At 42.4% G+C, this 27,390-nt stretch overlaps 1 protein-coding gene across 4 annotated transcripts in view; it reads right to left on the reverse strand.

Annotated features, from left to right (window-relative positions):
* FOXP1 (forkhead box P1) overlaps positions 1–27,390 on the reverse strand; it is a 377,209-nt gene that overhangs the window by 63,118 nt on the left and 286,701 nt on the right. For all 4 annotated transcript variants that reach the window (XM_075834036.1, XM_075834034.1, XM_075834035.1 and 1 more), the window contains one exon: positions 11,081–11,234. In XM_075834036.1, the coding sequence (XP_075690151.1) occupies positions 11,081–11,234 (154 nt within the window). The remainder of the gene's footprint in view (positions 1–11,080; positions 11,235–27,390) is intronic.

The following is a 27,390-nucleotide window of genomic DNA, read 5'->3' on the forward strand; positions in this document are numbered from 1 at the left end:
TAATGAATTCGCTTCCACCCTCATTGGATACAACAGGAGCTAAGCTTGGATACTGGATTTATTTATTAACCCCTGCTATCCCAGTGGTATCTACTAACGGAGCCACAAATCATTTCATATTGGTGGTCCGCTTTGGACAATCCCTACTGGTTAGAAATGTCCCTTGACAATAAGCTGATCACCGTGTTCCCCTACTGGGACCCTCAGCGATCAGCTGTTATCTGTGGAGAAGCCTGGCAGTGTTTCATTTCCCTGCAGCACCACCGCAGGGGAAATTAAGCATTACACACAGTGTTCATTCATGCCAATGTGTTGTCTGGGTCTGTGGACAGGATCTCCGGAGCCAGAGACACTTTTTAACCGCTCTCCACTCTGGCAAATAGATTGGGATCCTGAACAGGGGACACCCCCCCCCCCCTATTAACTCAGAATTCTCTAATAGGGTGTATGACAATGGGTTTTCATAAACCGGACAACACCTTTAAGAGGTGGTCCACTTTAATCTAGATCAGTGGTCTCCAACCTATGGCTCTTCAGCTGTTATGAAACTACAACTCCCAGAGAGCCCTGTCAGCCACAAAAAACAGCTGGAAAGCCACAGGATGGAAAATTAATTCAGGTGAACTTCCTTCTGAATTACATTTCCATTATAGAATTTAATCCATAACCCTGAAAACCTTTTAGAACAAAGACAAAAAATAAAATATCTTTGACCGTTGATTTAAACATTCCTGTATATTAAGTGTCCCCATGAAAACACTTCTGGTCATGTGCTTTAGTAGTTCAGTGTTGCCATTGAGAAATTACATGGATTCAAACCTCCATGCACATCAATGTGTAACTGCTGACTAGCAGAAATCACCAAATCATATGACAGGAAGTGTCCGCCTCCTAACAAGCATGAACCACCAGGTCATGACAGGAAGTGTTGTCATGCCAACACTGGAGCGGAGGGGCTCTACAAGGCAATGATATCTACACACAGTAATAAACTAATGGAAAACTATTTTTTTTAAAGTACTAGGAAGAATTAAATGGATGACTTATTTCTAACAACTATTGTCATCTAAGGCCTCACGCGCACAAATGTGTTTCTGCGGGTGAATTGCGGACCCATTCATTGCTATGGACACGACCATGGTTCCTTCCAGGACCACAAATATGAGCCGCAGAAACTAAGGACATGGCTTCTTACAGCCCGCAAATTCGCTACGAACTTGCCCACAGAAGTCAATGGGTCCAGGGAAACTGCGGATACACCACCGTGTGACATCCGTAATTTGCGGAAGCGTTCCTAAGAGACAATAGGAAGTGTTCCTTGCACTTTTTTTTATATTATCCGCATTTTGCGGATGACACACGGATGCACTACGGAGGACATTTCATCCGCAAAATACGGGCCACAGTCAGAGAATTTGCGGACCAGAAAAACACTACGGTCGTGTGCATGAGGCCTAAGAGTATGCAAGTTTTAATGCAGAGAATGGTTATAAACAAAAAAACATTACTATCTAACCAGTGTAGCAACAATATTGGGGCCAATATAACTGCAACACCCTATAAATGTCCCAATAATGCGAGAAAAATTTCTAGATGGAAACGAAGATTTGAGATGGACCAAAATTCCTCTTAGCCGTTTCAGAATTTGATCCTCTTTATAGCCTTTAATAACGTCATGTAGAATATAAGAATAGGAGCACATACTTTAGGGGATACTTGAAGGAACACTCCAGGAAAAAATAATAATTTGAAAAAGGTCAGTGCTCTACCTGGTGTTGGGCCTTAAAGGGCGGTGCAAAACGTCAATCTTTGGTGATCTTTGAATCTTTAGTCACGCTCCGCCCCCTGAGGCCCTGCACTAGGCATAATGCGGTGTATCAGTTTTTACTGTAACGTGCCTTTAACTATCCCGTTATGCATCAATTTTGATACAGTAACTTCCATTAAGGCTCACGAACACCAGCGTTCACAGTTTCCATCGGAAGGGTTCACGTCAAAATACCAAAGCCCCGAAAAAAAGCCTATTGGGTCCCTTACATGACATTGAAAGCCCCATTGCTCCTCCTCCCAGTGAAACAATAATTTTAAGGGTTGGACTGCTATCGCCCTCTTATGCTCATTGGTATTCCCATATCCATTGCGTGCTTAAGCAGTGGGTGCCTTTCTGTGCAGATTTGGATCCCATCAGAGGCGTAACTCGAAGCTCTTGGGCCCCAATCCAAAATCTCTAACAGGGCCCCCCATCTGCCATTTATAATACGAGATGGTGTCTTACGTGGCCGAGGAACCTTTAGTCCCCCTTAGGCACCAGGGCCCGATGCGACTGCTACCTCAGTACCCCCTATAGCTACGCCCCCGAGCAAGATCCCTTCAAATTATTAAAAGGAACAGTGAAAAGCAGAATATTGTGACAACACAACGTCTTAATGAAAGACACATTTTTTTTGTGCGCTCGCGCTTTAAATGAAGACAAATAGCTTTGTTATGAAATACATTTTTTATTAATCGCACGCAGACATAAATTATGAATTCGTATTGTCTCCTTGAAACGCTTTTCACTTTTAACAGTCAAATTGATTACACTATGATTATTTCATTAACACACCTATCTCTCTCATTAATTTTGGTTTCTAGTACTGCTCGCTTAATTGATGGATGTGTCTGCGGAAAAAAAAAAAAACACAGAACTTTCTCTAAAACTCACCCCATTATTATTGTCAAGGCTCAGATCAATGCTAATGAGATCGGAGACAGAAATCTAAAAATCCTCTTTAAGGGGGGGGGGGTTCGCAAATTTGTAGTACAAATATTGTCATTGCACAGCAAGCGATCAACACACGGAATAATTATTACTGGTGTGTCGGGCGTGATTAAAACATTTTTGAACAATGCACAAAATTTTGTTATTTCCCTTTAACTGTACGTTGCGTTACATTGTTGTTTTTGTTTGTTTTTTCAGGAAGGGGGCAAAAATTATGGCATTTTATATTTTATTTGAAAAAACAATGATTATATACTAGGATTATGCAGATTTATAACTCCATAAAGAAGTAAAAAGAAATAAAAGAGTGAACAAATGAAGGAAGGGACTGCTGCGGTTTCTAAGTAGTAAATGGGATGGACTGACGCGGAAACCGCACCGCAAAACTAGTCAAAAACGGCCCTAAAATGCCTCCCATTGATTTAGCGGGAGAAAGAAGCGACATGCCCTATCTTCGGCCGTTCATGCCTCTGACCTCCCATTGACTTCAATGGGAGGCAGAGAAAGCTTATTTCGCTGCGTTTTATGCCTGCGGCGCTCAATGGCCGTGGGTGAAAAACGCCACAAAAAACGCCCGAAAATCAGCGTGCAGGGAGAGGAAAATCTGCCTCAAACTTCCAAACGGAATTTTGAAGCAGAAATTCCGCTGGAAAAAAACAAAAATGCAGTGTGCACATAGCCTAAGACAGTGCAGATGTCAAAGGGGTTTCCTGGGACTTTGAGGTTGATGGCTTATCCTTAGGATAGGCCATCAATTTCAAATCGGTAAGGGTCCGACTCGCGGCACGCTCACCTATCAGTTGAGTGAAAGGGCCGCGCCGCTCTTGTTAGCACCGTTTACCAGGCACAGCGCCATACATTTTGTAGAAGCGGTGCCTGGTACTGCAGCTCAGTCCTGTTCAGGTAAATGGGACTAAGCTGCAATACCAGGCATAGCCACAAACAACTGTATGGCGCTGTACCTGGTAAAGAACGATCAGCAGGGAGATCGTGGGGGTGCCGGTAGTCGGATTCCCACCAATCTGATATTGAAGGCCAATCCTGAGGATAGATAGATAGATAGATAGATAGATAGATAGATAGATAGATAGATAGATAGATAGATAGATAGATACTCAAAATCCCCTCTTCAAGGTAAGAATACACCAGTATTATAAATAGCACAGTCGGTCAGGGGCCCGGTTACAGATTTTGCATTGGGGCCCAGAAGTTTTGCCTCTCCCCATAAAAGATATATTTTAATTCTATGCTCCAGATTTCATGGTTGAATTGTTCTCTTCTTAAGACTATACCTTTAATTGTGGAGACGAGGCTTCGTCTTTTATTAGCAAATGCTAACTATACGTTACAAGAATTTAAATCACGGCCCTTTCAAGACGCTACATTAAAAATAAAGGAGGCAGCTGAGGTTTTATTGATTCGGAACACATAAAAAAATACTGGGGTTTTAAATTTAATTTTTTTTCTTCATTTAGAATACAATAGACAGATAATCATCTCAACGTGATCAGCCAAACATCTTTACTTCTCTAAACTGTTAAAGATTTTAATTATACTGGCTTCGAAGAGCAGTGGTCTAATGAGGCAATAGACTCTAGAGAATGTAAGTGGCTAAGAAGTGTGAAATGAGGCTGATAGAATTTTTTTTTTCCTTATTCACCGTGGATATTTTGCATATCAAAGAGGAGTAAATTATTGCACGACAGACCAATAACCTTCCCCGCCTTTGGAAAGCTGCATTAACAAAAACAGTAGGTCCTCACAAACGGAAAAATGTTTAAAAAATATTTATACAGCCTCATAAATTCTTAGCAATTCACAAGAATGGCAAAAAAGAGACGCGTATTAATACATTACGTGATATAATTTTATATATACTGTATACATCATTTGGCTCCGGAGCCAGTTTTGGTACCCCCCCCCCCTACTTTTCGTGACTCATCGCGAACACATTTTTAAAAAAAATGGCAATTATATTTTGATAGATTTGGTACCAAATGAGTATTTAGCTATTAGACATATTCAATTATCACATGTCCTTTAAAATTAAACCCAAGGGACAAATTAAACAAAGAGGGAAGAAAAAAGAAAAAAAGGTTACAGCTCAACCCCGTGTCCCGTTTTTGTTGAGTGTAGGCTATTATTTTCCAGCACCTTGCAAAGTGACAGTGTAGGATATATTTTTAGCAGTCGTACTTGACAGCACTGTCTACACACTAACAATTACCTCAGAACAGAGCTGACCCTTACTCCCCCGATTCTGCATTAAAACAATGGCGCATCAAATTGTCCTCTGATGCTAATACGTTGGAGTCTCTCGGTGTGTTTGTATTAAAACGCGTCAGGCAAGTCGAGCCTATTTTGCACCGGTATTTAAGGAAATGCATCTATTAATTAGGGAAGCACTCCTTTGCAATATGAAATTGTAATATTCCTTCCATGCTAGTAATGCCTCTCAAGTGTTTCAGGCACAAAGCCCCTAAAATTCATCGGCTAATTAATTAATTCGCAAATTAATGTGCAGGCTGTAAATTCAGCCACTCGCAGGATGATAGTTCTCCCCCCTCCCATCCTGTGGGAGTTGATGTCAGGGAGATTTCTAAAAGCTTCCGGATCGTAATTTCAGAGAAGGCAATATATATTAGAAAAAAAAAAAAAAAAGATTCAAAAATTTTCCATTCAGGTAGCAAAGATTTCAACTCCATCTTGCAATACAACCCTGATCAAATTGAATCGGAGTATTGTTGTCGACCGGGACATATTAGACAAGAATGGCAATGTAAAATGTAACAGGAAATGTGGAATGGAAGGAGACGTGTATACACTGCGCTTGTCAATACTGATACCGATCACAAAATAATAAAATGGCGGACGCAACAGGAAAGTGACGGGAGAAGGGAGGTTGATTGATCTGTAAAAAACGGTTAATCACCACAGAGAATTTAGCAGGAGTGAATTTAACGTTCTTCCGCAGCGGATACATGACTCCTAGCCGCAGACATTTTTTTGACATTTTATTAAATATTAGTCACCGTTTTTTCCGTCGCGATGTGTTTTCAGGACAGTTCAGTTCTCTTCATTATAGAGGAAAATGCGGTCTTCAGTTTAAAAAATGTATGTTATGGGGACAGGTGACGGATTACTCCTCGCAGAACTCAATTTCGCAAACCTAAGTATCACCGGCTGCTAGACAAACAAAGTCAACCTCTCTTTGTCCTTGTGTTTCCGTACCCAGGTGACCATGTTCAAACAAGCAGAAAGTTGATTTAACGCTCGTAATGACATCAGTTTCACATTATTCTCGCTGGCCTAAGACTATCTGTGTAGACGAGATCGCTGACCCTAATTTGAGAAGGAACTAGCAATCAAATTCCCTGATTTTCCTAGAACGCACCCCACGTGTCTTATAAAAATCCAGCTGCTCGTGTCATGGTTTCCGAACTGGAGATATGGGAGATAAAGTCATCATAGGGGCAGGAATTTTCACTTCTGGTAGCTAGAAATGGCTGAAAACATAGAACAATAGATAGTTTGATTGCAAAAGGGAACATCCACTTTTTAACCTTCTGTAAATTTTAGGGCCAACCCTATGAGGTGGTGATTTTGTTAATGTAATTTTAAGCTCTAGAGACCTAGAGATAAAGGAAAACATTCTGGCTGCTTGCAGCCACCACTAGGGGGAGTTTTGGAGCACACGGCATACAGTTTACACCTCTTGCACACGACCGCATTTGGGCCGCTAAAAAAAAAATGGCACGAGTGTCGGGCGCATTTCCCGGCCTGACCGCGGTACAGGTGAACGGGACTCCTGGCATCATAGACTTTTTATGATGCTAGGATACCCTGCCCACGGAGCTGCTGTTCCAAACTGAACAAAATTATACAGTACGGAACAGCAGTTCTGTGGGGAGGCAGAGACTCCTAGCATCATAAAAGGTCTATGATGCTGGATGTCCCATTCACCTGTACCGCAGTCGGGCCGGGCGACACACAGGGACCGTTTTTCACGGTCCGAACTCGGTCGTGTGCAAGAGGTGTTAGTTTAACTAAATAGCACAGTATGCATTAAGTTTCTGAGCTCCCCCTAGTGGTGACTGAAAACAGAATTTTATAATTTAAAGGAGGATCGGTGGTCACCTCTCCCGGCATGTCAGTTTTAGTAATAAATACTTGTATTCCCTGTGGAATAACAATTCCGGATCATCCTTTCATACTCTAGCTTTTGCCACTCTTCTATTATTCCTCCTACAAATTTATGAATAAATTGACAACTGGGTGTTACCAATTGTGGGTGTGTCCCTAGTCTGACATTGTCCAATCAGTGCTGACAGAGCGAGACTGTAGGGACTTTGGGGAATGGTAACACCCAGTTGTAAATTTATTTATACATTTCTAGGAGGAATTACAGAGGAACGGCACAACACAGAGTTCTAAGAACAGATGCTCAAGAATTGTTATATTCTGCCGAATAGAAGGATTTACTAAGGCCCTGTTCACACAGAGTTTTGACACATTTTTTGCCGTGGAAACCGCGTCGGAAAAGGAGCCAAAAAACGCCTCCCATTGATTTCAATGGGAGGCGGAGGCAATTTTTTCTTGCAAGCGGTAAATCCAGCTCACTGGGAAAAAGAAACATGCCCTATCTTCGGGCGTTTACGTCTCTGACCTCCTACGGACATCAATAGGAGGCAGAAAAAGCGGTTTTTTTTGCCCGCGGTGCTCAATGGCCGCAGGTGAAAAACGTGGCAAACCAGACGGAATTTTGAGGCAGAATTTTCTGCCTGCAAAAACTGTGTGAACAGGGCCTAAAACAGATATGTCAGGAGAGGTGACAGATTTTCTTTAACGCTATATGTCTATACAGGGAATTTGGAGATCTGTAGCAGAAAAAAGGAGCTCCTACCCCTATAAAAAGATATATATAAAAATAAAAAAAAGGATTGAATTTTAAAACGGTTTTGATGGAAACCTTTTTATATATTTACTTAACATAGCTAAATTATAACAGTATCGTTGGGTAATGATTTTCTACGATTTTACAGGAATCTTGGCAGCTTTAAATAAAATCCTCATCTGATCATTCAGATTATGTAGAAAAATTAGATCTGAAAAGATACATAGGAATGCGAGGTGGTGTCGGTGATTATGCGGGCTTATATATAGTGGAGCGCTGTGCTCTGTAGAACGATCGCTCCGGCATGTTCATACATCAATAGATGCATTACAGAATAAGGTAAATCAATAACGCTATTTTACAGCCACATTATCCACCTCGGTGACACATCTGTTATTGGCTTATTGGCAAACAGCTGTAATTTGTAAGAAGTCGCAGGAACAAATTCTTTCTATTGCCATAAATATCGCCATTGACATCAACGCAACAAATTCTACATGTAAGCAACCCATAAAAATTAAAAACAAAAATTTGAAGAGAAAAAGGGGTTTTCTGCTTTCTGTATCTTCTTACATCATTCAGACATTACTAGTAGAAATCACTTATGTCTATTAAGTCGTCTATTAATTGCAATCAGTACGGGGACCCATTTGTTCAAGACATCACCGGTGGCAGAAACATCTTAAAGGGGCAACGATCACATCTGAACAACTGTGCTGGAGCTAAGGGTCCTCTTACACAGCCCGACATATGCAGTGTAAACGAGCGCCGATCAACGAGACAGGTGGGTGATCGGCGCACGTTTGATCCTTTCACAAGGAGCTATGTATGTATGGGGGTCGAGCGATCGCTACTATGATCCCTTTTACCAATGCATTTGCATCATGTCGGCAGCACATCTCCCTGTCTAAAGAGGGAGATGTGCTGCCAACAATGACCATATTTATTGCTGCATAAACTAGGCAATCAGCCGATGAAGGATCGTTTGATCATTCGAATGGTCGTTGCCCTGGGAACGAGCATTTATATGAACGCTCATTTGCCCGATAATGTCAAAGGGGCTCTTACGGACAGATCTGGGCCAGTCAAAATTTATGCTCATGGATAAAGGTCAAGAAAAAAAAAAAAAAGTGGTCCCTGCTTGGACCCCCTCTTCATTAGAGAAAACGGAGAGTCACGTCCAAAAGCAAACAGTGGACAGCATGGGAATTCAATTATAACAATGGGCACCCTGGGCCATTAACACGATTAGCTTTTCGGAGAGCTCTCAGCACCAAGTTCCTACAACATAAGGAGAGGTTGTCCGAGCCAGATGACCCCTTCGACTGCAACACGATAAAGTCCTTTTTGTATCAGCCATATTAGGCTTTGAATAGTTTAATATAGTCTTTCCATAGCTTCCTTATCACAGAGTATGACAACTCCCTCACGTTCACAATCTTATCTAAGTCCTCGTTCTTCATTCCAAGATGTTCCTGAAAGTTTCTGAAGCCAAAATTTATGAATGATGTAAAAGCGCTTTAATAATTAACACGTGTCCTCTATTACTTGACGCATAGAAATGAGCAAATCAGTCACAGTTTCTAGCCAATTGTACTCACAACTCATTCAACCCATTGTCCCTGTACACTGCATGGGTCAGCTTTTCTCTGCGATTTGGCTAAAGCAATAGCTAAGGAATCTACACAAAAGAGCCGTAAGTCCTGATTTTCAAAAATAATTTAATATAGAAAATTTTGGTTTCCGAATTTCTATATATTTTGTGATTAATGCAATAATGCAAACACACTATCATAAGCCTTGCTCATGTACATCGACCATTAAAAAAAAAAAAGAAGCATGACTGAGGAGGGTTTATGGTTTACCTTAGGAAATAACAGGGGCGTAACAAAAATCTAAGTGAACCCCAAATTCTGGTGGGTGTCCTAGGTGAGCGGTCAAAGCATCTACCACTGCCAACACCCATTAATTCTTAACCCAGGACAAGCACCACTTTGAGGACTGCAAAAGGAGGTAAGACCTTCTGGTAGATCTCTGACCAGAGAACTCGCCCGAATTGTGGCAAGTGCTGGCCTAGAGAGATCTTTTTTATATCTGAAACTGGCAATGGAAACTAAGATTTCTACACTCCTATGTTTTTCATTTATCAAATTAGCTGGAATGATTCTTCCCACTCTAAAATCGATATATGCATTCTTCAGTGAAATTTTGGTGCAAGCTAAAAAGGAAACATGAAGACTAAAGTTGGCCATAGACAAAAAAAAAAAGAAGAAAAAAAAGTCAGTCGGTCAACAACTATTATTGATATGTTCATAGGACCAAAACGATTGGTTGTAATCAATGTAGACTTGTTCCTTTGGGCTTAATTGCTTTAAGATCTCGAAAGAATTGTATTCGGCACACTCTTGGAATGTTTAACATAAATTTATTTTGTTTTTTTTCAATTATTTCGTAATGCCAGTGGCTACATGTGCAACGTTTAGCGATATTGCTGGCGCTGAATTTGTTACAAATTCAGAGCCAGCAATATCGCTAAACCAGTCCCCAGAACGGCTCAGTGCCGACGAAGGTTTCACTACCGAGACGTTGCACATGTAGCCACTGGCATTACTAAAAAATTTATAAAATTTAAAAAAAAAATAATAAAAAAAATAAATAATCAATTTACGTTAAACATTCCAAGAGTGTGCCGAATACAGTTCTTTCAACCTTCAACTGGGTTGGGACCCTATTCCGAGCACCTGAGTAAAAACTAGTGCTATCTGAACAAAACCACACGTATGCTTTAAGATATCATTCCAAATTTTTACGCCTAGAACTCATCCAAACCCTGGTGGAACCCATCTACTGTGTATGGGAGTCTACCGATTCTCCTCGACAGCGGATGTCTGGCAGTGGCTTATTCCCTTCTCCTCATTGAAAAAATACCATGCATGCTCAGCCGAGCATGCATGTTTATGGTGGAGTCAGGAGGATCCGCTGGTTTGGCCGACAGCCATTGCAAGCATAGGGCAAGCTTAAAATTAAGAACACCGAATTTAATCCAGTGTCGAATGAGAAAATGAATGTGCAAATCTTCCCGATTCCGATCTTTTGCCTTGTATGTTCCTTTATCAATCAGATCAATTACCATTTACATGCAACACAAAGCGTGAAATAATTTATTTTTAAAAAGATTAACCATGTACAATAAAGTTTTTAGCCGATGCCCCGTCTTACCGGCAGTTGAATTGCTCAATATAGACCTCAGTTTAGGTTTTATAATCTATGGAATGGTATATCTAAAAGTAAAGTTCTTCTACACAACTACAAATTTTTTTAATTTTTTTTTTTTTTTTTTTAAGGATAATAGAAGACTATCAAGCTTGTTCAAAAAGATTGTCAAGCAACACACAAAAAAAAAACAACTCTTTAGTTGTACAAACCTTGCGCAAGAGATTGCAGTGGAAGGGCAGGCTGTCCGGGTTGGATTGAAAGAAGACCTTGACGCTGCAGAGTCAAGAGGTGCTGCTGCTGCAGCTGCTGCATTTGTAGAAGCTGTTGTTGAAAGGCCAACTGCGGCGCCACTTGCTGCTGTTGCTGTTATAAAAGGAAACAGAATATTAAACATGTGAGAGGTCTGCGTTCTGCACGCTGCTGTAGAGATCCTGAGATCAATGGGGGACTTTCAATTCAAAGTGCTTCTGTTTATCTAGGTTATGCTTCTATAGAGTGTAGACGCGTCTAATCTAGATTATTCTGCAGTTTTAAGCAACCGAGAGGGCTAGACCTTTGGCAACCCAGCTGTCATTGAATTGAAGTTCCCATCATGCTTCAGCAACAGCCAAGCTGGGGAAGAGATGACGGAGAAGATAGAACTATGGGAATTATGGTTCGGTAAAGCTGAAGATATTTTCTCTAAACTGGACGTCTTTTAGGGAAAGAACTAGAAGAAAAAGCTGGCAATAGATTTAGCGATTACTAATCTAAACAAGTAATCATTCAATGCACCTAGTAATCTTAACAGGAAATTTTGCACGTGATTGAACAGGGACTGAGAATAGAGTACACCCATATGGTCATGGTTGGGTGCAATCATTTTGGAATCTCATGGTTGGTTGTATTAGATAAAAACCACTACAATGATAACCGTTTCTATACCCGTAACACAACAAGTACGTCCAATCTGAGAACCAATCACCAAGCGGTGAACATCACTGAGCTGGCACTTCAAAGTAGACTTTAAGCAAGATTTCATTGAAGTTACAGACTTAGGCCAACGTTTTCCTTCCAGGGCTTGGAGGGACCCGGATTATCTTTGGAAATTGCTTGAGGTTTTCTTCGGAAGACAGCGAGTCCGGATTGGGATGTAGTCTTGATTTCCTAAGAATTTAGGTTTTCACCTATGGTTAAAAGTTTAGGAGTTTTTGACTTGGGCTAGATTCAGACGGGCGTTGCGCATCTCGGACTTGAAAAACTGGCGTTTTTCACATCCGAGGTACATCCGTGATCTGCGCTGTGGGATGCGATATCACGCATCCCCCATAGACTACAGTCCATGGAGGTATGCGTGAAGCGTGGAAAAATCCTATTTTCTCACGGTCCGTTAAAACAACGGCCATGTGAACGGCCTCATTGAATTATATTGTTTCAACGGCAGTCACACAGACGTTTAACACGTTCGTCTGAATAAGGCCTTAGGCTAAGCAGATCCTTGTAAAGGGAATACAATGCCCTATCTCAGACACCAGTGTTAAACAGAATTTTGTTGTACCCTTGAAATGGGAGACCAGTTAAAAACACATCGACCCTGCTTTTTGGTGCGAAAATTAATTTTAGATCTCTGGCGGCCAAGCATCAAAGTCATAAGTTAACATCAAAGAAATTTTGGACATAACAGAAGTCCAGTGGCTCAAGAGTTCCCTACAGTACCTAGAGCAGATACCAGAGACTGACTAGATGTACCAAAAACTTTTAATAACTTTCTGAATATGGGCTAGCAAATCAGGGGTAAATGCAACTAAAATGGAACCTAACTTTTTGCCCCCAATCCAATGACTGGGCAAGAAATGGACCATGTGGGTGTTAGATGTTGAGTGATTTAGACTGCTTGATAACCCACACAGAATTTTTGTTGGGGAAAAGGACCAGCAAAGCTTATGGTAGCAATTCCCAAACTTTTTACCAACTTCCGAAAAACAAAAAAGTTCTCCTCCTGGGGGATTCCCTACAACTACCCCATTCTTACCGTAGACGAGAAGGCCCTTTTTATTGCAGTCTTCCAAGGAATACCTAACCGGTTTTCAGGATAGGTAAACACTGGCTTAAAGAACATGCAAATGTTTGGACGTGTAAGGTCAACTTTAGGAAGGTGGAGAAAATCTATTTTCAAAGCGTCGAGTGATCTCTTATAATTATGAAACAATGTGAACGCCACCAATGACACGTACAAACAATAATTACTGCGCACAATAAGAAAAGCGCTTCAAGGTAAACATTAATAATCCAGGTAAGGCTTCGTTCACATCTGCGTGGTACTCCGTTCATGGGTTCCGTCGGACCTTTCCGTCAGTGGAACTCAAGAACGGAATCCAAACTGAAACCATAGGTTTCCGTCCGCACCACCATTGATTTCAATGGTGACGGATCCGGTGCAAATAAGTTCCGTTAGTCACCGTTGTTGAAGGGTTCCGTCGTTTTGACGGAACGAATAGTGCATTCGACTACGGTATTGATTCGGTCAAAACATATGGTTTCCGTTTGGATTCCCCCTGACGGAAAGGTCTGACGAAACCCATGAACGAAGTCCCAATGCAGATGTGAACGAAGCCTAAAGGTGGAAGTGAACGGTTATTTTTTTTGGCCTAGATCTGCTTCCACCAAACGCCCCTTTTACCCTTCTAAAACGAATACTTATGCCAATAGAAAATCCTATAACTGGTTACTTTGAAATCATTAATTATATTCAGTGCAGGAGACATAGCTGCCTGCCTCCGCTGGGATTCGAACCGTGAACCTTGGAGGTGTTAAGTGAACACGCTGCTTTTCTCAGCACACCGCCCGAGATGCTTTTAAGTACTCTGTTTATCACTTCTGACATAAATAAATGAGAAAAAAATCAGACCTTTGAAGAAGAAAAACTTCATCTAATATTGTTAATTAGCCATGACAAACGATGAAATAACATTGTAAATCTTTCATAGAAACAGCGACTCGATTTTAATTACACACATTCATAATTTAGCAAACAACATCTTACTTGAGCAGGAGTACGCTACTCCGGGCTCTAGACAGATGCATTGACTACCGCTAAGTAGCGTTTCTATTCTTGCTGTTCTCGTATCACCGCTCGGCACTTTTTCTCTTTTTGTTCCCTTTGTTCTTTACGGACCCAGGCGAGGTATTTTACTTGATAAGTATCTTTCTAAAGTTATTTATCGCACAATGGGAGGATGACAAAAACTTTTGTTGTCTCAAACATCAACACATTGCACCAGTGTCTGGCTTTTTCATTGTGCCAGCCATAAGAGGAAAAAAAAAAAAATTTGAAAAAAACAACATAATAATACTGTAGATTTCCTCCGTAATTATTCGAGGAGATCGAGAGATAACGTCGTGCAGTTGTACAATAAATAGAAGGAAATTATCTAATATCCACAATCTTCTGAGGAGAATATCAAGGTGGAGATCTTATAAACTACACAAAGATCTGCTGCGGAAAGCAGATTAACTGTTTAGATGATGATGAAGTACTTCAAGGAGAGCCAAACCTGACTTGAAGGCTATAAAACGAAGATGTACAAAGTTTTGAAGGTCTTAATTGGGTTGTAGAAAAAAATAAAACAGCGCCACTCTTGTTCATTGGCTGTGTTTGGTATTGCAAATTAATTTTTTTAAGAGATGCAATACCGGTCACTGACCATGGACAAGAGCGGCGCTGTTCATGGGGGAAAATAAATAAAAGAAGACCCTTCTTTTGTCTTATAATTTGTTCCAGAGCACTCCAATCTTAAACATTTTCTTATTTCTACTAAAGGCTGCACCCCAATGTGTTTTTAGGACATATGGGCTTAAGCAACGGATATTAATATTCTATGCTTAGGCAGTGGTCTTTGGAGAAGAATGGCAATATACTACTACAGGTAAGATTTTTTACTGGTTATCAAATCTCAAGGTTTTCATTAAGTGATGGCAACTTACATATAAGGGTGGTGCCGTGGCCATAGACCAAGAAGCAGTTTCATTGCTAGTGCCTCATGGCACTCTGTATTCGGAATAGACAGAAACAGTGCCACTTTTGTCCATGGGTTGTGTCTGGTATTGCAGCTCAATCCCATTAAAGTTCCTCAAAAATGCTCAATATTAAGAAAAAAAAGATTTTACAACTCATCCAATTCATAGAAAGCGGCAGGACTGGATCATCAGTATGGAAGATGTTTAACATAGGTGTTGGTCAGACATCTACTCATGCATGGTCAGCTGCAATCATAACAGACCTGAAATAATGATTATATTTTCAATGGATTTCTAAAAACTTTTCCCAGAATTATCGGACCATAGACCACTTTCTAGTTGAAGGACATCTTCGAGCGCTGTACTGCCATCTCCGGTAGTCCCATAGAGAATGAATGGAGCGGAAGCGTACATGCACGACCGCCACTCCGTTCATTCAGGGGACTCAGGACCTTTGTTCTCTTAAATCGATGGGATCCCCATCCATCAAACATTGATCACTTATCCAGTGGATAGGTGATAAGTTGCTCTGGTGGGATAAGCTCTTTAACGCCACCTAAAGTGGGTTTTACACTGGGCGATTATCGGGCAGACAAGGCTCATATAACGCTCGTTGCCGATAATTGGCCTGTGTAAACAGAGCAGTGATCAGCAGATAAATGAGCAATCGCTCGATCATCTGCTGGTCGTATCGTTTTAAAAAAGTTAAATATTATCGTTGTCGGCAGCACAACTCCCTGGGTAAACATGGAGACACGCTGCCGACATGATAACGTATGTGGACGAGCGATCGGAGTAAAGACCGCTCGTCCCCATCCCTACCACCGTGTGACAGGAACAAAAGAGCGTTGATCAACGATGTCTCGTTGGTCGGCGCTCGCTGCATTGGACAATTATCAGCAGGTGTAAAAGGGCCTTAAGCGCTCGTTTCCATCTGTATCTGGACTAGAACACCAATTCAAACTGCACTAGCATGAGATTCGAGAAGTCGACCCTAAATTATCTTCTGTCTGATCTGATCATATAAGGATTGTCGAATATCCCACAGTCTTGGAGGCCCTTGTACATAAATAACCTCAAACCCATCTGCTTATAAACCACACAGCCATGGAAAGGACTAAGGTAATTCAGAGACCGATACTTGACATAAGTGTGTAAAATGTAATAAAAAAGGCACATATGACAAATGGGGAGCGAGTGCGTTAGACAATTTTGGTCACCGACACGATAAGATGATGTATGGAAGTATATATGTATTGCCCTTTATAAACACTTCCATTGACTGAGAAGGAAAATTCATATGTAAATTGAACGGAAAGCCCAAACCTGATCGTGTGGTAATCTGTTTTTCAAGCTGGAAATCAGAATTCACACTTTGGTGCTCATATCGGGCAGTTTCCAGCTTCCACAGAGTCCAAAATATAATCTAAAGGGGGTTTTACACTGGATGATAAAATCGGGCAGATGAGCGTTCACAGAACTGCTCGTTGCCGATAATTGCCCTGTGTAAACAGGGGAACGATCAGCAGATGAATCATCTCGATCATCTGCTGATCGCATCGTTTTAAAAAAGTAAAAGATTATCGTTGTCGGCAGCACATCTTTGTGTAAATGGGGAGACGCGCTGCCAAAATGATAACGTATGGGGACGAGCGATCGGCGCAACGACCGCTCGTGCCCATCCATAGCTCCTTGTGACAGGAGCAAATGAGCGCCGATCAACGATGTCTCGTTGATCGGCGCTCACTGCACCGGCCGAATGTAAAAGGCCCTTAAGATCTACTGTGTATTCTAATGGGATGGAAAACTTTACTGGAAAATTACAAAATCTCAGGTCTGCATATCGATGGCCAACAAAGACAACACACGATCTTTAAAAAAGGGTTTATGGTTAAAAGGGTTGTCCAAGATTAGTAAAGCCTGCCTGATTACTTCCAAAAAGAGTGCCACAGCTGCCCACAGGTTGTGAGTGGTATTGCAGTTCAGCTCCATTGACGTGAATTGGGCTGAACTGCAATACCAGGCACAACCCATGGACAGGTGTGGCGGTGTTTTTGATACAGGATATAGTAGGGGGCCCTGTTCGAGCTTTTACATCAAGGCTCAGGAGCTTCAGGTTACGCCACTGTTTGTCAATCGGCTCCTGAAATAATCAGTGGTCTTTTAATAGCCCATATTATATTGATCAGTCATCTCCAACTTATGGATCTCTCGCCTTATACTACAAGTGTATCGGTAGAACTTGTAAGCCCTGTGAGTAATAAACCAGCGAAAGAAAAAAAAATAATCTTTATTAAGTAGAGCGTTGGAGCCATAACATTATAATAAGACTTTGAAGAGAACGGGAACCTTATTTAGACAGAAGAAAATGAACACCCAACTCTGAAATGATCATTCGTCTGCTATCAGCGCGGAGGTTAATACCAGCTTTCCACATTACAGAAAGGCAGGATATAAAAGTATACAGGACGCATTGTCCATGGAAGTTTAGAGGAATCTATGTTGGCAAACCTCGATCCCCACCCAGTTACCAAACACAGGATACAAGTTTTTCTGTTTACTTCTCACAATTGAATGCTCACAAAAAAGGTCTCTGCCGGGCTCTGTTGACAGGTCAGTAGTCAGTGTTAAAATACTGAAATATCCTGATAAAAATTACAGTTCTGTTCCCCTCCCTTAAGCGCCTGTCAAAGGTCTGTTTTGCTTTCTTGGGTTACTCCCTACTGCCGAACATAAACTGCCATAATGCGAGAAGACAATGTGGCCGGTTATACGATGTTTTCAGATAATCTAGGTTGGTGGATTTGTATTTCATGCCGATACGTATACTATGGACCTTCTAAGGCCCCATTCACATCACGTTTTTTACTCCATGCACACGACCGTGCCAGTAATTACTGGCATGGCCAACCGCGGACAGCCGTCCGTATTTACGGGCCATGCTCCCATTATAAAGTATGGGAGCACAGTCCATAAAATAAAAAAATAGGGCATGTCCTACTTTTTTGGCAAGATTCTACGGCATGGACACCTTCCCGTAAATATACGGGAAGGTGTCCGTCGGCCATAGAAATGAACGGGTCCGTGATTACGGGCAATTTTATGAGCATGGGGCCTTAGTGTGTGCACTAAAAAAGCTCCCAACATACATACTAAACTGGTTCATAGGGCGCCATTAGTCGACAGAGGCCAAAAGAGTGTCCTTTTTGCCTCGGCCAAGATCGTATACATACCTTTATTTATTTTTTTAAGGTGTGGAGTAGTATAGTATACCACACTATTGCACCCAACAAAATCGGCCAAAAATAAAAAAATGTACATGCGGTATGGGAGCCTATGGGACAGATTACACTGTATAGCATATGTCACAGTCATCCATTTAACACATACGCCATGAGCTTTTCATGCATGACACATACATTAATCGGATACTGTAAAAGCCTATGGGAGCCACTGTTAGGCATCCATAATTATAGGCCATTCTGGCATCCTTTTAACGTATACGTCACGAAATGCTCATGACAGATACGATAACAGCCTCTGGGTGACGAAGTAATTGTTAGGAGCTTTGCCCATGCTAAAACGTAGGACAAAAACTTAATATGAATGGGGCCTTAACAGGGGTGTGTCTAGACTCTGAAAACACCTGGGGCACTGGTTGATTGGGGGCTGGGAAATGGTTACAATTAAAGTGGCGAATGACAGAACCAGAAAACCAGGGGTACTGGGCAAAAGAACTGGGGAATGTGCCTGGGTCTTATAACTCCACCATAGCCAATCTTGATGGGTACCACAGTTGGGTGAGGTATAGCACGAACAAAATAATCCTATGTCTGGAAATGATAGGACTTCAAAAACATGTGGCAACTTTTTGAAATGTCAAAGATATGAGAGAACCCAGGACTTGTCTTATTTGGACAACTCTGTCTTTAACTATGGGACCCTCAGAGCCAAAATTAAGGGAAAGGAGGCTCTCGAATGGCAGCTGCCATGATCAACTGATATCAGCCGGTGAACTTCCATGTTAAAGCTTATTTCCAAACCTTTATTAGGTGCCTATCCAAATCAATGGGTGTTCAGACATCTCTAATCCTCCAGAGCTAAGCATGGCTCTCATCTATAACAGGCAGAGGTGCCATACATAGCTCCTTGTGGCAGGAGCAAACAAGCGCCAATCAACAATGTCTCGTTGATGGTCGCTCGCTGCACCAACCGATCAGCCAGTGTAATAGGGGCTTTATTCATATTCTCAAATCTCTCTCACAGGTCGTCACAAGCAAAACACCTAAATAGAAGACAATAAGAGTGTAAACTTCTCATAAGGAAGTTGAAGTTGTAACTATCCATTCTATCGGGTAAAGTAGACGACTTGCTCCTATTACACCGGCCGATAACCGCCACCGATGCAGCGAGACATTGTTGATCGGCGCTCGTTTGTTCCCGTCACACGGAGCTATGGATGGGGACGAGCGGTCGTTACTCTGATCGCTGGTCCCCATACATTATCATCATGTCGACAGCACGTCTCCCTGTTTACACACCAAGATGGGCTGCCGACAACGATAATATTTTACTTTTTTAAAACGATACGACCAGCAGATGATTGAGTGTTTGCTCGTTCATCTGCTGATCATTCCCCTGTTCACACAGGACAATTATCAGCAACGAGCGCTCTATAAATGCTTGTCTGCCCGATAATGGCCCAGTGTAAAAGGGCCTTAAAGAGTGTAAGGCTACATTCACACGAGCGTATCAGATTCAGGCGTGTGAAATACGTGCGTAAATCTGGTCTGTGTGCATTGCGTTATTGCATCTGTGCTTTGCGAGTGGCATGTGTTTTTCACGCACTCCCAAAGAACATCTTTTTTATGTTTCAATGGAATTGATGTGCATCCGTGTGCCGTGCGCGATTTTCACGCACCTATTGACTTCAATGGGCGTGTGGGTGCGGGAAAAATGCACCAATATAGGACATGCAGTGAGTTTCACGCAACGGAAACACCCAGTGTGAAAACTCCTGCATGGGTGAATGGCCCCATTGAAATCAATGGCTCAGTGTACTGTGCCCGATCTTCACGCACAGCATCCGGACGAGTTTTACGCTCGTCTGAATGAGCCCTAAGGCAATTGCATCTTCATGAATGGAGGTCAAGGAAAGGAGACCTCAACCACATTGCTAATTGGGTGAGAGATCTCACAGATAAACAACAAAACCTAGAACTTAATTATCAACTAAGACATCTGCACGGTTACAGCACAGCCCTGGAAAGTCTCGTAGTCCTTGCCGATTCATCTTACAGTAAATACACAATCCTAGAATATAAGCCGTTCCATGATGGACACGTTGATTATCAGTGACTGGAATTCCCTGGTGCTGCCGGCATAGGAAAGAGAGGTTGATAACAGGAGGAGTGTAAAATACGGCTCTATAGATGTTGAAGGATGCATTTAATCAAGTGCGTCTCCTGGACACGACGAGACGTAGGCTGCATGCAGAAGACAACTGGATTACAAATTGTTCTGTTTCAGTGTATGGACTGGAGTCACCAATATAAACAAAACTGAACGGACCCTCTATATTACGATATAAAATGACGACCAGTATTACAAGATGTTCGGCCATCAAAAGTTCAACAATACTTTTCAAAAACACCAATGTGAACCTCTACCGGACACAAACGTTGAGTAATGGCTGGGCAAATGGGCAATTCTTCACCTGGGGTAAAGATTTAGTTTGGTGCCCTAGCACTGTATATAAATACCCTGGCTAAGGCAGCGTGGCTTGATGGCACCCCCTGACAAACGCCACAACAGCTATGTACCAGCTATAATAAAGTTAAGCATTACCAGGGACCATGAATCTGCCAACGCAAAAATTCTGCACTGGATATTAAGGGGTTAATATGAAAAACACACACACACACAAAAAAATGATTGAAGTAGAAGTCTATAAGGTGTCCTTGATATTATATACAACCGTTTTGTTTTTTTTGAGTTCTCAGCCCAATAAGATTAATGGGAGGGTGAAAGGAAAAGATTCCATGGGACCTCCGCCATCTAGGGACCTCCCCGATCCTCCTCAGGATTATTCAATTACTACAAGTCTCAGACGCCTGCCTTAGATACTGGAGCCTGAACACTTATCTGGGCATTGAATAGTACTATTATTCAGGCAGTGTATGCTGGTATTATAAGCGTGTGTTCACACAGGACGGATACACTGCGTAAAGGCACCCAGCGTATCCGCCCTGGTCGCCGCAGGGAATTCCGGACGAAAAACCGCACTGATGCGACCCTCTGCCGTCTCGCAGCCCGGCCTCCTGGGATGACGTTTTATCCCAATTGACTGCTGAAGCCTGTGATTGGCTGCAGCAGTCACATGGGATGAAATGTCATCCCAGGAGGCCGGCCTGGACGAAGAAGCACAAAATTCTGGGTAAGTATAAGCTTTTTTTTCGTAATTTCGCACCTCTTCCGCCACAAAAATTGCAACATCTGCTATCCGTTGTGGGTTTTATTGAATTCAATGGGGAAATCCTGCAACAAAAAAGCAGCAATCAAAATGCAATGGACATGTTGCGGATTAAAAAAAAAAAAACACACCGCAGGTAAAAAAATATTTCCGCTCATCATTTACGCAGCGTGTGGATGAGATTTGTTCAAATCTCATCCACTTTGCTGCTACCGTATTATGCAGCGGATTTACACTAAGTGTGAACTTACCCTATGGCCGGGTTCCCACGTTCGTATACGTTGCGTGAAAATCACGTAGCTTATCCAACGTGGAAACCACAGCACCTTCGGTCTGAAAAAAAAAATATCGCACCACAGCGTGATGCAGTTTTTCGGATGCAATTACCGCTGCAGAAAGCAGCGCTTGGGGGGAAAAATAAAAACAAGTCGATACCTACCCTCTCCTTTTTCTCTGCGCGTAGTCCGGCCTCCTACGACGACGTCGCACGTCATGCGACACTGTAGCCTGTGATTGGCTGCAGCAGTCACATGGGATGAAACGTCATCCCAGGAGGCCGGACTGCAGGAAGAAGAAGGAGAGCGTCTGGGCAAGTATGATATTTTTTTTTCCTGGAGCTTTCCCTTGCGGGTTTTGCATCCCTATTGAATTAAACAGAACAGAAAATATGCACCGCAGGTCAATTTATTAATGTTTGTGCTGCGGTATTTTGTCCGCAGCGTGGGCAGGAGATTTTCTAAATCTCATCCACTTTGCTGCTACTGTAAATGCTGCGGAATTACTGCACACAATTCCGCTGCGGAAATACCGCAGCATTTTATGCTACATGGGAACCCGGCCTTAGAATAGATATAAAGTATTAGAATAGATATTAGCCACTATATAGATTTGTTATTTGCGCACCGTGTTTGCATTACTTTGTGCGTTATGTGGTGGTATTATTTGGACACTACATGGTATTGTTATTTTTTTAAACTGTTTTAGTAGCTTTATCATTTTTAGGTTGCAACTGGAGCTTGCGGTTATTTCTATAGATTCTTTTTTTTTTTTTTTTTTTTATTAAAGTTGCCCCTTCGCAATCTTTTTGACCATGGGCCTCCGCAGACCTCGATCTGGCAAAGCGATCAAATAATAGAAAAACGGCAACCGAAAACAACATCCTTTCAAAGGCTCGAAGGGCATATAACCCTGAATTGTAACAATCAAATTTTTTTCTCCCTCTCTATGAACCAGTAGGCTCAGGATGAACAGTGCTTATAGGTCCTGGCCATTTAGGGGAACAAACAAAAAAAAGTATATAATTTTTGTATATAAAAGCAAAAATTATTTTCAGATTATCCCAGATGATCATGAGTCGGATGCTACATCTGTCCCTGAACACAGAGGGGGCCTCTTAAAATAACTTTTGTCAAGAGTATATCATCCCAAATTCTCTAACAATTTTTGATTTTTTTAAAAAGTCACTTTCTGACAAAGATCTGGTTCTTCGAAATGCTGTTAATGAGTAACGCCCGTTCTTTCCCAATGGGAGGAGTCTTATAAAAGCGCTGCTATAAGACAGATGCCTACAGTGATTTCATAAGGTTATCTGAAACTCCGGCTGCGTCGAACATGAGAAAACACGACACTAAACGTTACTTTAACATTAAGTCATGTAAAAAAGAAACGGCCTAATAAAGAGGTTATTCCTCCGCACTCCAGGGAATGAATGTGTCGCTACTGGGAGGGGCCCCTTCCTGTCTATCTCGGCCAAGCAGAACATTTGATTTGTCTATCACATGCTGTTCATACTGGACACTATCTTTCCTCTCAAAAAACAAAAAAACATTTAAAATATATATTATATATATATATATAATATATGTTGAAAAAACAAAAACAAAAAACAAAAAACGCAGAACAATAGCAAAAGGGGTCACTGACCCGATGATGTAAGGGATACAGAATTCTGTTCTATGGAAGATGTCCACTTTCTTCATCTTCTATCCAGACACCTCTGCACTGCCCTAATACCACAGCATGTGGGCCAGCATAAAACCAAAAATAAATTTTAAAAAATACCCCAAAAATACAGTATAAAAGGAAATAGAACTAGGTCTAATATACCAAGTAAGAGGTTAATAAGAAGTGGCAGGTGACTTAAGAATGGCATTGTCTCTGTTCAAAAATAGAGCTAAAGGATCCTTTAGGGGGAAAAAAACAAAAAAGCACAAAATTTTTGATGCATTTGAAAAGAAAGAGGCACAAAATAACAACAGGGGGTGAGTGCCTGTCAGCCACAAGGGAAAAGATCCATAATTCTTATTCTCCTTTTTGAAGGCTGTTAGAAATCGGATTCGAGAAGAAAAAAAAAAAAAGAAAAGACCGGCAGAAGGAGCGCGCAACCCTCTGGAGGTTACAGCCATTTCCTGTGATCAAGAATAATGCGCTTCAAAAGTTGGTTTTTACCAATTCTGTTGATCAATTGCGCCTCCCCTATCCAAGTCTCTCTCTCTTTTTTTTTTCCTGTTTACATCTGATGTGACTCAATGACAAGCAGTGTCTGAGCCGCCGAAACAGAACTGTCATGTTGATTTATGAGTGCGTCAAACCACGACTTGTCCAAACTGAAGCTTGCAGTTCATTAATTACAGAGTTGTGACTTTGAAGTCAGCTCTCAGACTGCGGTTTCTAACATTTGGCTTAATTTGTATGCTCTTGAATGTGGATCTCTAAGGGGAAAAAAAACTGAAATTCCCTTCTTGTCTTTGAACTTCTTTTGACCGCACAATAATCATCCCTTTGTCCACAGTGATGCCTGCATCTCAGAGTCATTAACACGCATTGAATTGCTACTGATGAATAAGCCCTACTGAATTAAAGCAACAGCCAGCAAAACAAAGCTAAGAGCATTCTGCACCGCCATATCTCCCAATTACATGCATTTCTCTCCTTGTGCCATTTCCATTTTAATTACTGTTAGCCCGTTAGATTTACATTTTAGACACTTTCTAATCGGTTTCCCTTTTTCTACAGGACCGGAGCACTCCTCGTAATAAAACGGATGGGCAAAGACAGAATGTATGTGTCCATCTCCATACAGCAACCTGCCCTCCGCCGGCTTTGTGTGGCTAGGGCAAAAACTTTTAGGCCTCATGCCCACTTCAGTTTTTCTCGTCAGGGTGCTATCCGTTTTCTCAACGGATAGCACCCTGACACATTCATTTTAATGGGGCCATGCACACTACCGTTGCTTTAACGGAACCGTGCGGCCGTTCCGGCAAAAGTAGTGCAGGTCCTACTCCTGCCCATTTTTAACGGAACAGTCTCGGCCTTTTCATTGGATTTGGTCCGTGAAACAACGGACTGCACACGGAAGCCATCCGTGTGCGGCTCGTGCTTGACGGAACCGTGCATGAGGCCTTAAGGCAGAGCAATAGCATCCGTCTTCTGGCAAGATTTGTATACCTTTAAATTTATAGGTTATTGCTGTTTGGGGGAAATAATTCCCAGGTGCACATCCTATTTCCTGGTGCTGTGGAGCAACTGCACTATTGGATTCCACGACCAAAGGAGGACACCATGAAAAACGCAACTTTGTTGCAACTGCCAATAGGAGTTTAAAGGGATTGTCCAGGATTAGGTCCCATGCACACGACTGTAATTTTCATCCGTAATTACGGATGAAATTGCGGACCCATTCATTTCTATTGGCCACGAATACCTTTCAGTAAACTTTCGGATGTGTGTCCGGGCCGTAAAAATCATCCGCAAAATATAGAACACGTCCTACAGACTCGCCAATAGAAGTCTATGGGGGCTTCCGCAATTGCGGACGGCTACAGATGCGTATCCGTATTTGTGGATCAGTATTTGCGAACAGTTAAAACCCTTAGGTCTCGGCCACACGTAGCGGAATTGCTGCCCTTTTCACAATGTTAGGAGATGGTGACATCTTCTCTGAAAAACGCAGCAATTCAGTCCACTTTCTGCAGCAGGAACTGACGTGCTGCGGTACAAAAAAATACGCACCGCATGTCAATTTCTGGTCTGAGTTTTTATGCAGCGTGTGGATGAGATTTGTTAAATCTCATCCACTTTGCTGCTACTGTATTCTGCTTCGTATTTTCCGTCTGCAATTCCAGATGGAAAATCTGCAGCAATTCTGTTACGTGTGGACAAGCCCTTACGGTCGTGTGCATGAGGCCATACATAAACAGGACCGGTTTCTTCCAAAAACAGTGCCACTTCTGTCCATGGGTTGTGTCTAGTATTGCAGTACAGCTCTATTGAAGTGAATTGGACAGAGCTGCAATACCATACACAACCTGTGAACAGGTGGGGGGCGATGTTTTTGAAAAAAAGCAGCCATGTTTTTGTAATTCTGGACAACCACTTTAAAAAAAATATCTTAATCACCTTTGGCAAATCTGTGCTCACAGATTATATCGTCTTGTAATTTCAATAAAACCCATATATGAGGGGATGGTTATGGAAGCCATTATCCCGTGTAATAGGGTAAATGCATCAAAACTAAACCCACACGTTAACATAAATGACCCCACAAGCTGCGATATGGCACGTGGCTATCTCAGGGATGATTCATGTTATTTATTTCTGTTAGATAAGATCCTCCCGCATGTCTCCGATACATCACTGATAAGTACAACTTCTTGTCAGGTTGTTAGGGTTTTCTTACGTGCACCAGACATGCCGTCAGTACCACCATATGAAATGACGGATGAGAGGGCTCACAATGGTGCCGGCCACATGAAGACATATGCTGGCCTGTTTGCATAAATAAGCACGCGTTCTTGTCCTATTTACGCCACATTTCACAGTTCATTATATAGGAGATGTAAGCACAACACCCACACCCCATGGGATCAAGTCAGTGTGGTGGGCGAATGACTGCGGTAATTGGTCAGCTACATTTTTCTAACACCCCATAAAATTTTAATTGGTTTTGTGCCTTAGTTGAGACCCAGTGGAGTCAATAGTCAGCGATATAGAACAGAGGGACCCCCACAGCAATATCATATGGTGACAGGATTTGCCACCCACGACAGAAGGGCCTAGTGGGTGTTTACCCCCTTCATGCCCTTTTCAAGACCATTAAGGGCTCATTTAGAAATGCGTGCATCTAGTCCGCGTGACGGCCGTTAAAACAACTGCCGTCACACGGACTCATGTATTTCAATGGGGCAGTTCACGCAACCGTTGTTTCAACGGAGCGTGTGAAGGGTCCATGGAAAAATAGGACATGTGCTATTTTCTTGCGTTTTCACACATCCCTCCATAGACTAGTCGCAAGGGTGCACCTTGGTCGTGAAAAAAACATCAGCCGGGGCTCACTAGCCTTGGGGGGGGCCCACTCGGCCACCGGGTGCGGTCGCTGCCGTCATCACGGCATCACCGTCCATATATGGACAGTGATGTCAGATGGAGAGAAGGAGCCCCAGACATCACTGCCCATATATGGACAGTGATGTCAGGAGCAGGGCAGGGGTCCCAGGCAGAGTGGTAGTAGTGCTCTGCCCGGGACTATGGCTCTGGGTTTGCCCCTGACAACTCTGTACAAATATGGACAGTGACATCAGGGGTTTCTCCTGAATCAGAATCCCCAGTCAGAGCATCAGCAAAGCTCTGGCTGGGAATTCCACTCCCAGAGGGAACCCCAAAGGCGCTACCTACAGGGAGGGAGGCTGTGCGGCACTACCTGCGAGGAGGGGGCTGTGCGGCACTACCTGCGAGGAGGGGGCCTAACTTCTATATGGGGGCATAAACAGGGCCTAACGTCTATACGGGGCCACAAAGTGACGTTTTCTGCCATTTTACTGCCGCCGTGGGTTCCCCCCACAAAGGCGCCTACTAAGTGTCTCGCCCAAGAGCCCACATAAACCTGGAGCCGACCCTGGAGGTTGCACACGCTCATCTGAATGTAGCCTAAGGGTATGTTCACACGCAGAGTCAAAAACGTCTCAAAATACAGAGAAAACCGCTCCTGATTATCAGACGTTTTTTGTGCCACTCGCGTTTTTCGCTTCGTTTTTTACGGCCGTTTTTGGAGCT

The sequence above is a fragment of the Rhinoderma darwinii genome, chromosome 7, assembly GCF_050947455.1.
Source record: "Rhinoderma darwinii isolate aRhiDar2 chromosome 7, aRhiDar2.hap1, whole genome shotgun sequence".
Taxonomy (NCBI): domain Eukaryota; kingdom Metazoa; phylum Chordata; class Amphibia; order Anura; family Rhinodermatidae; genus Rhinoderma; species Rhinoderma darwinii.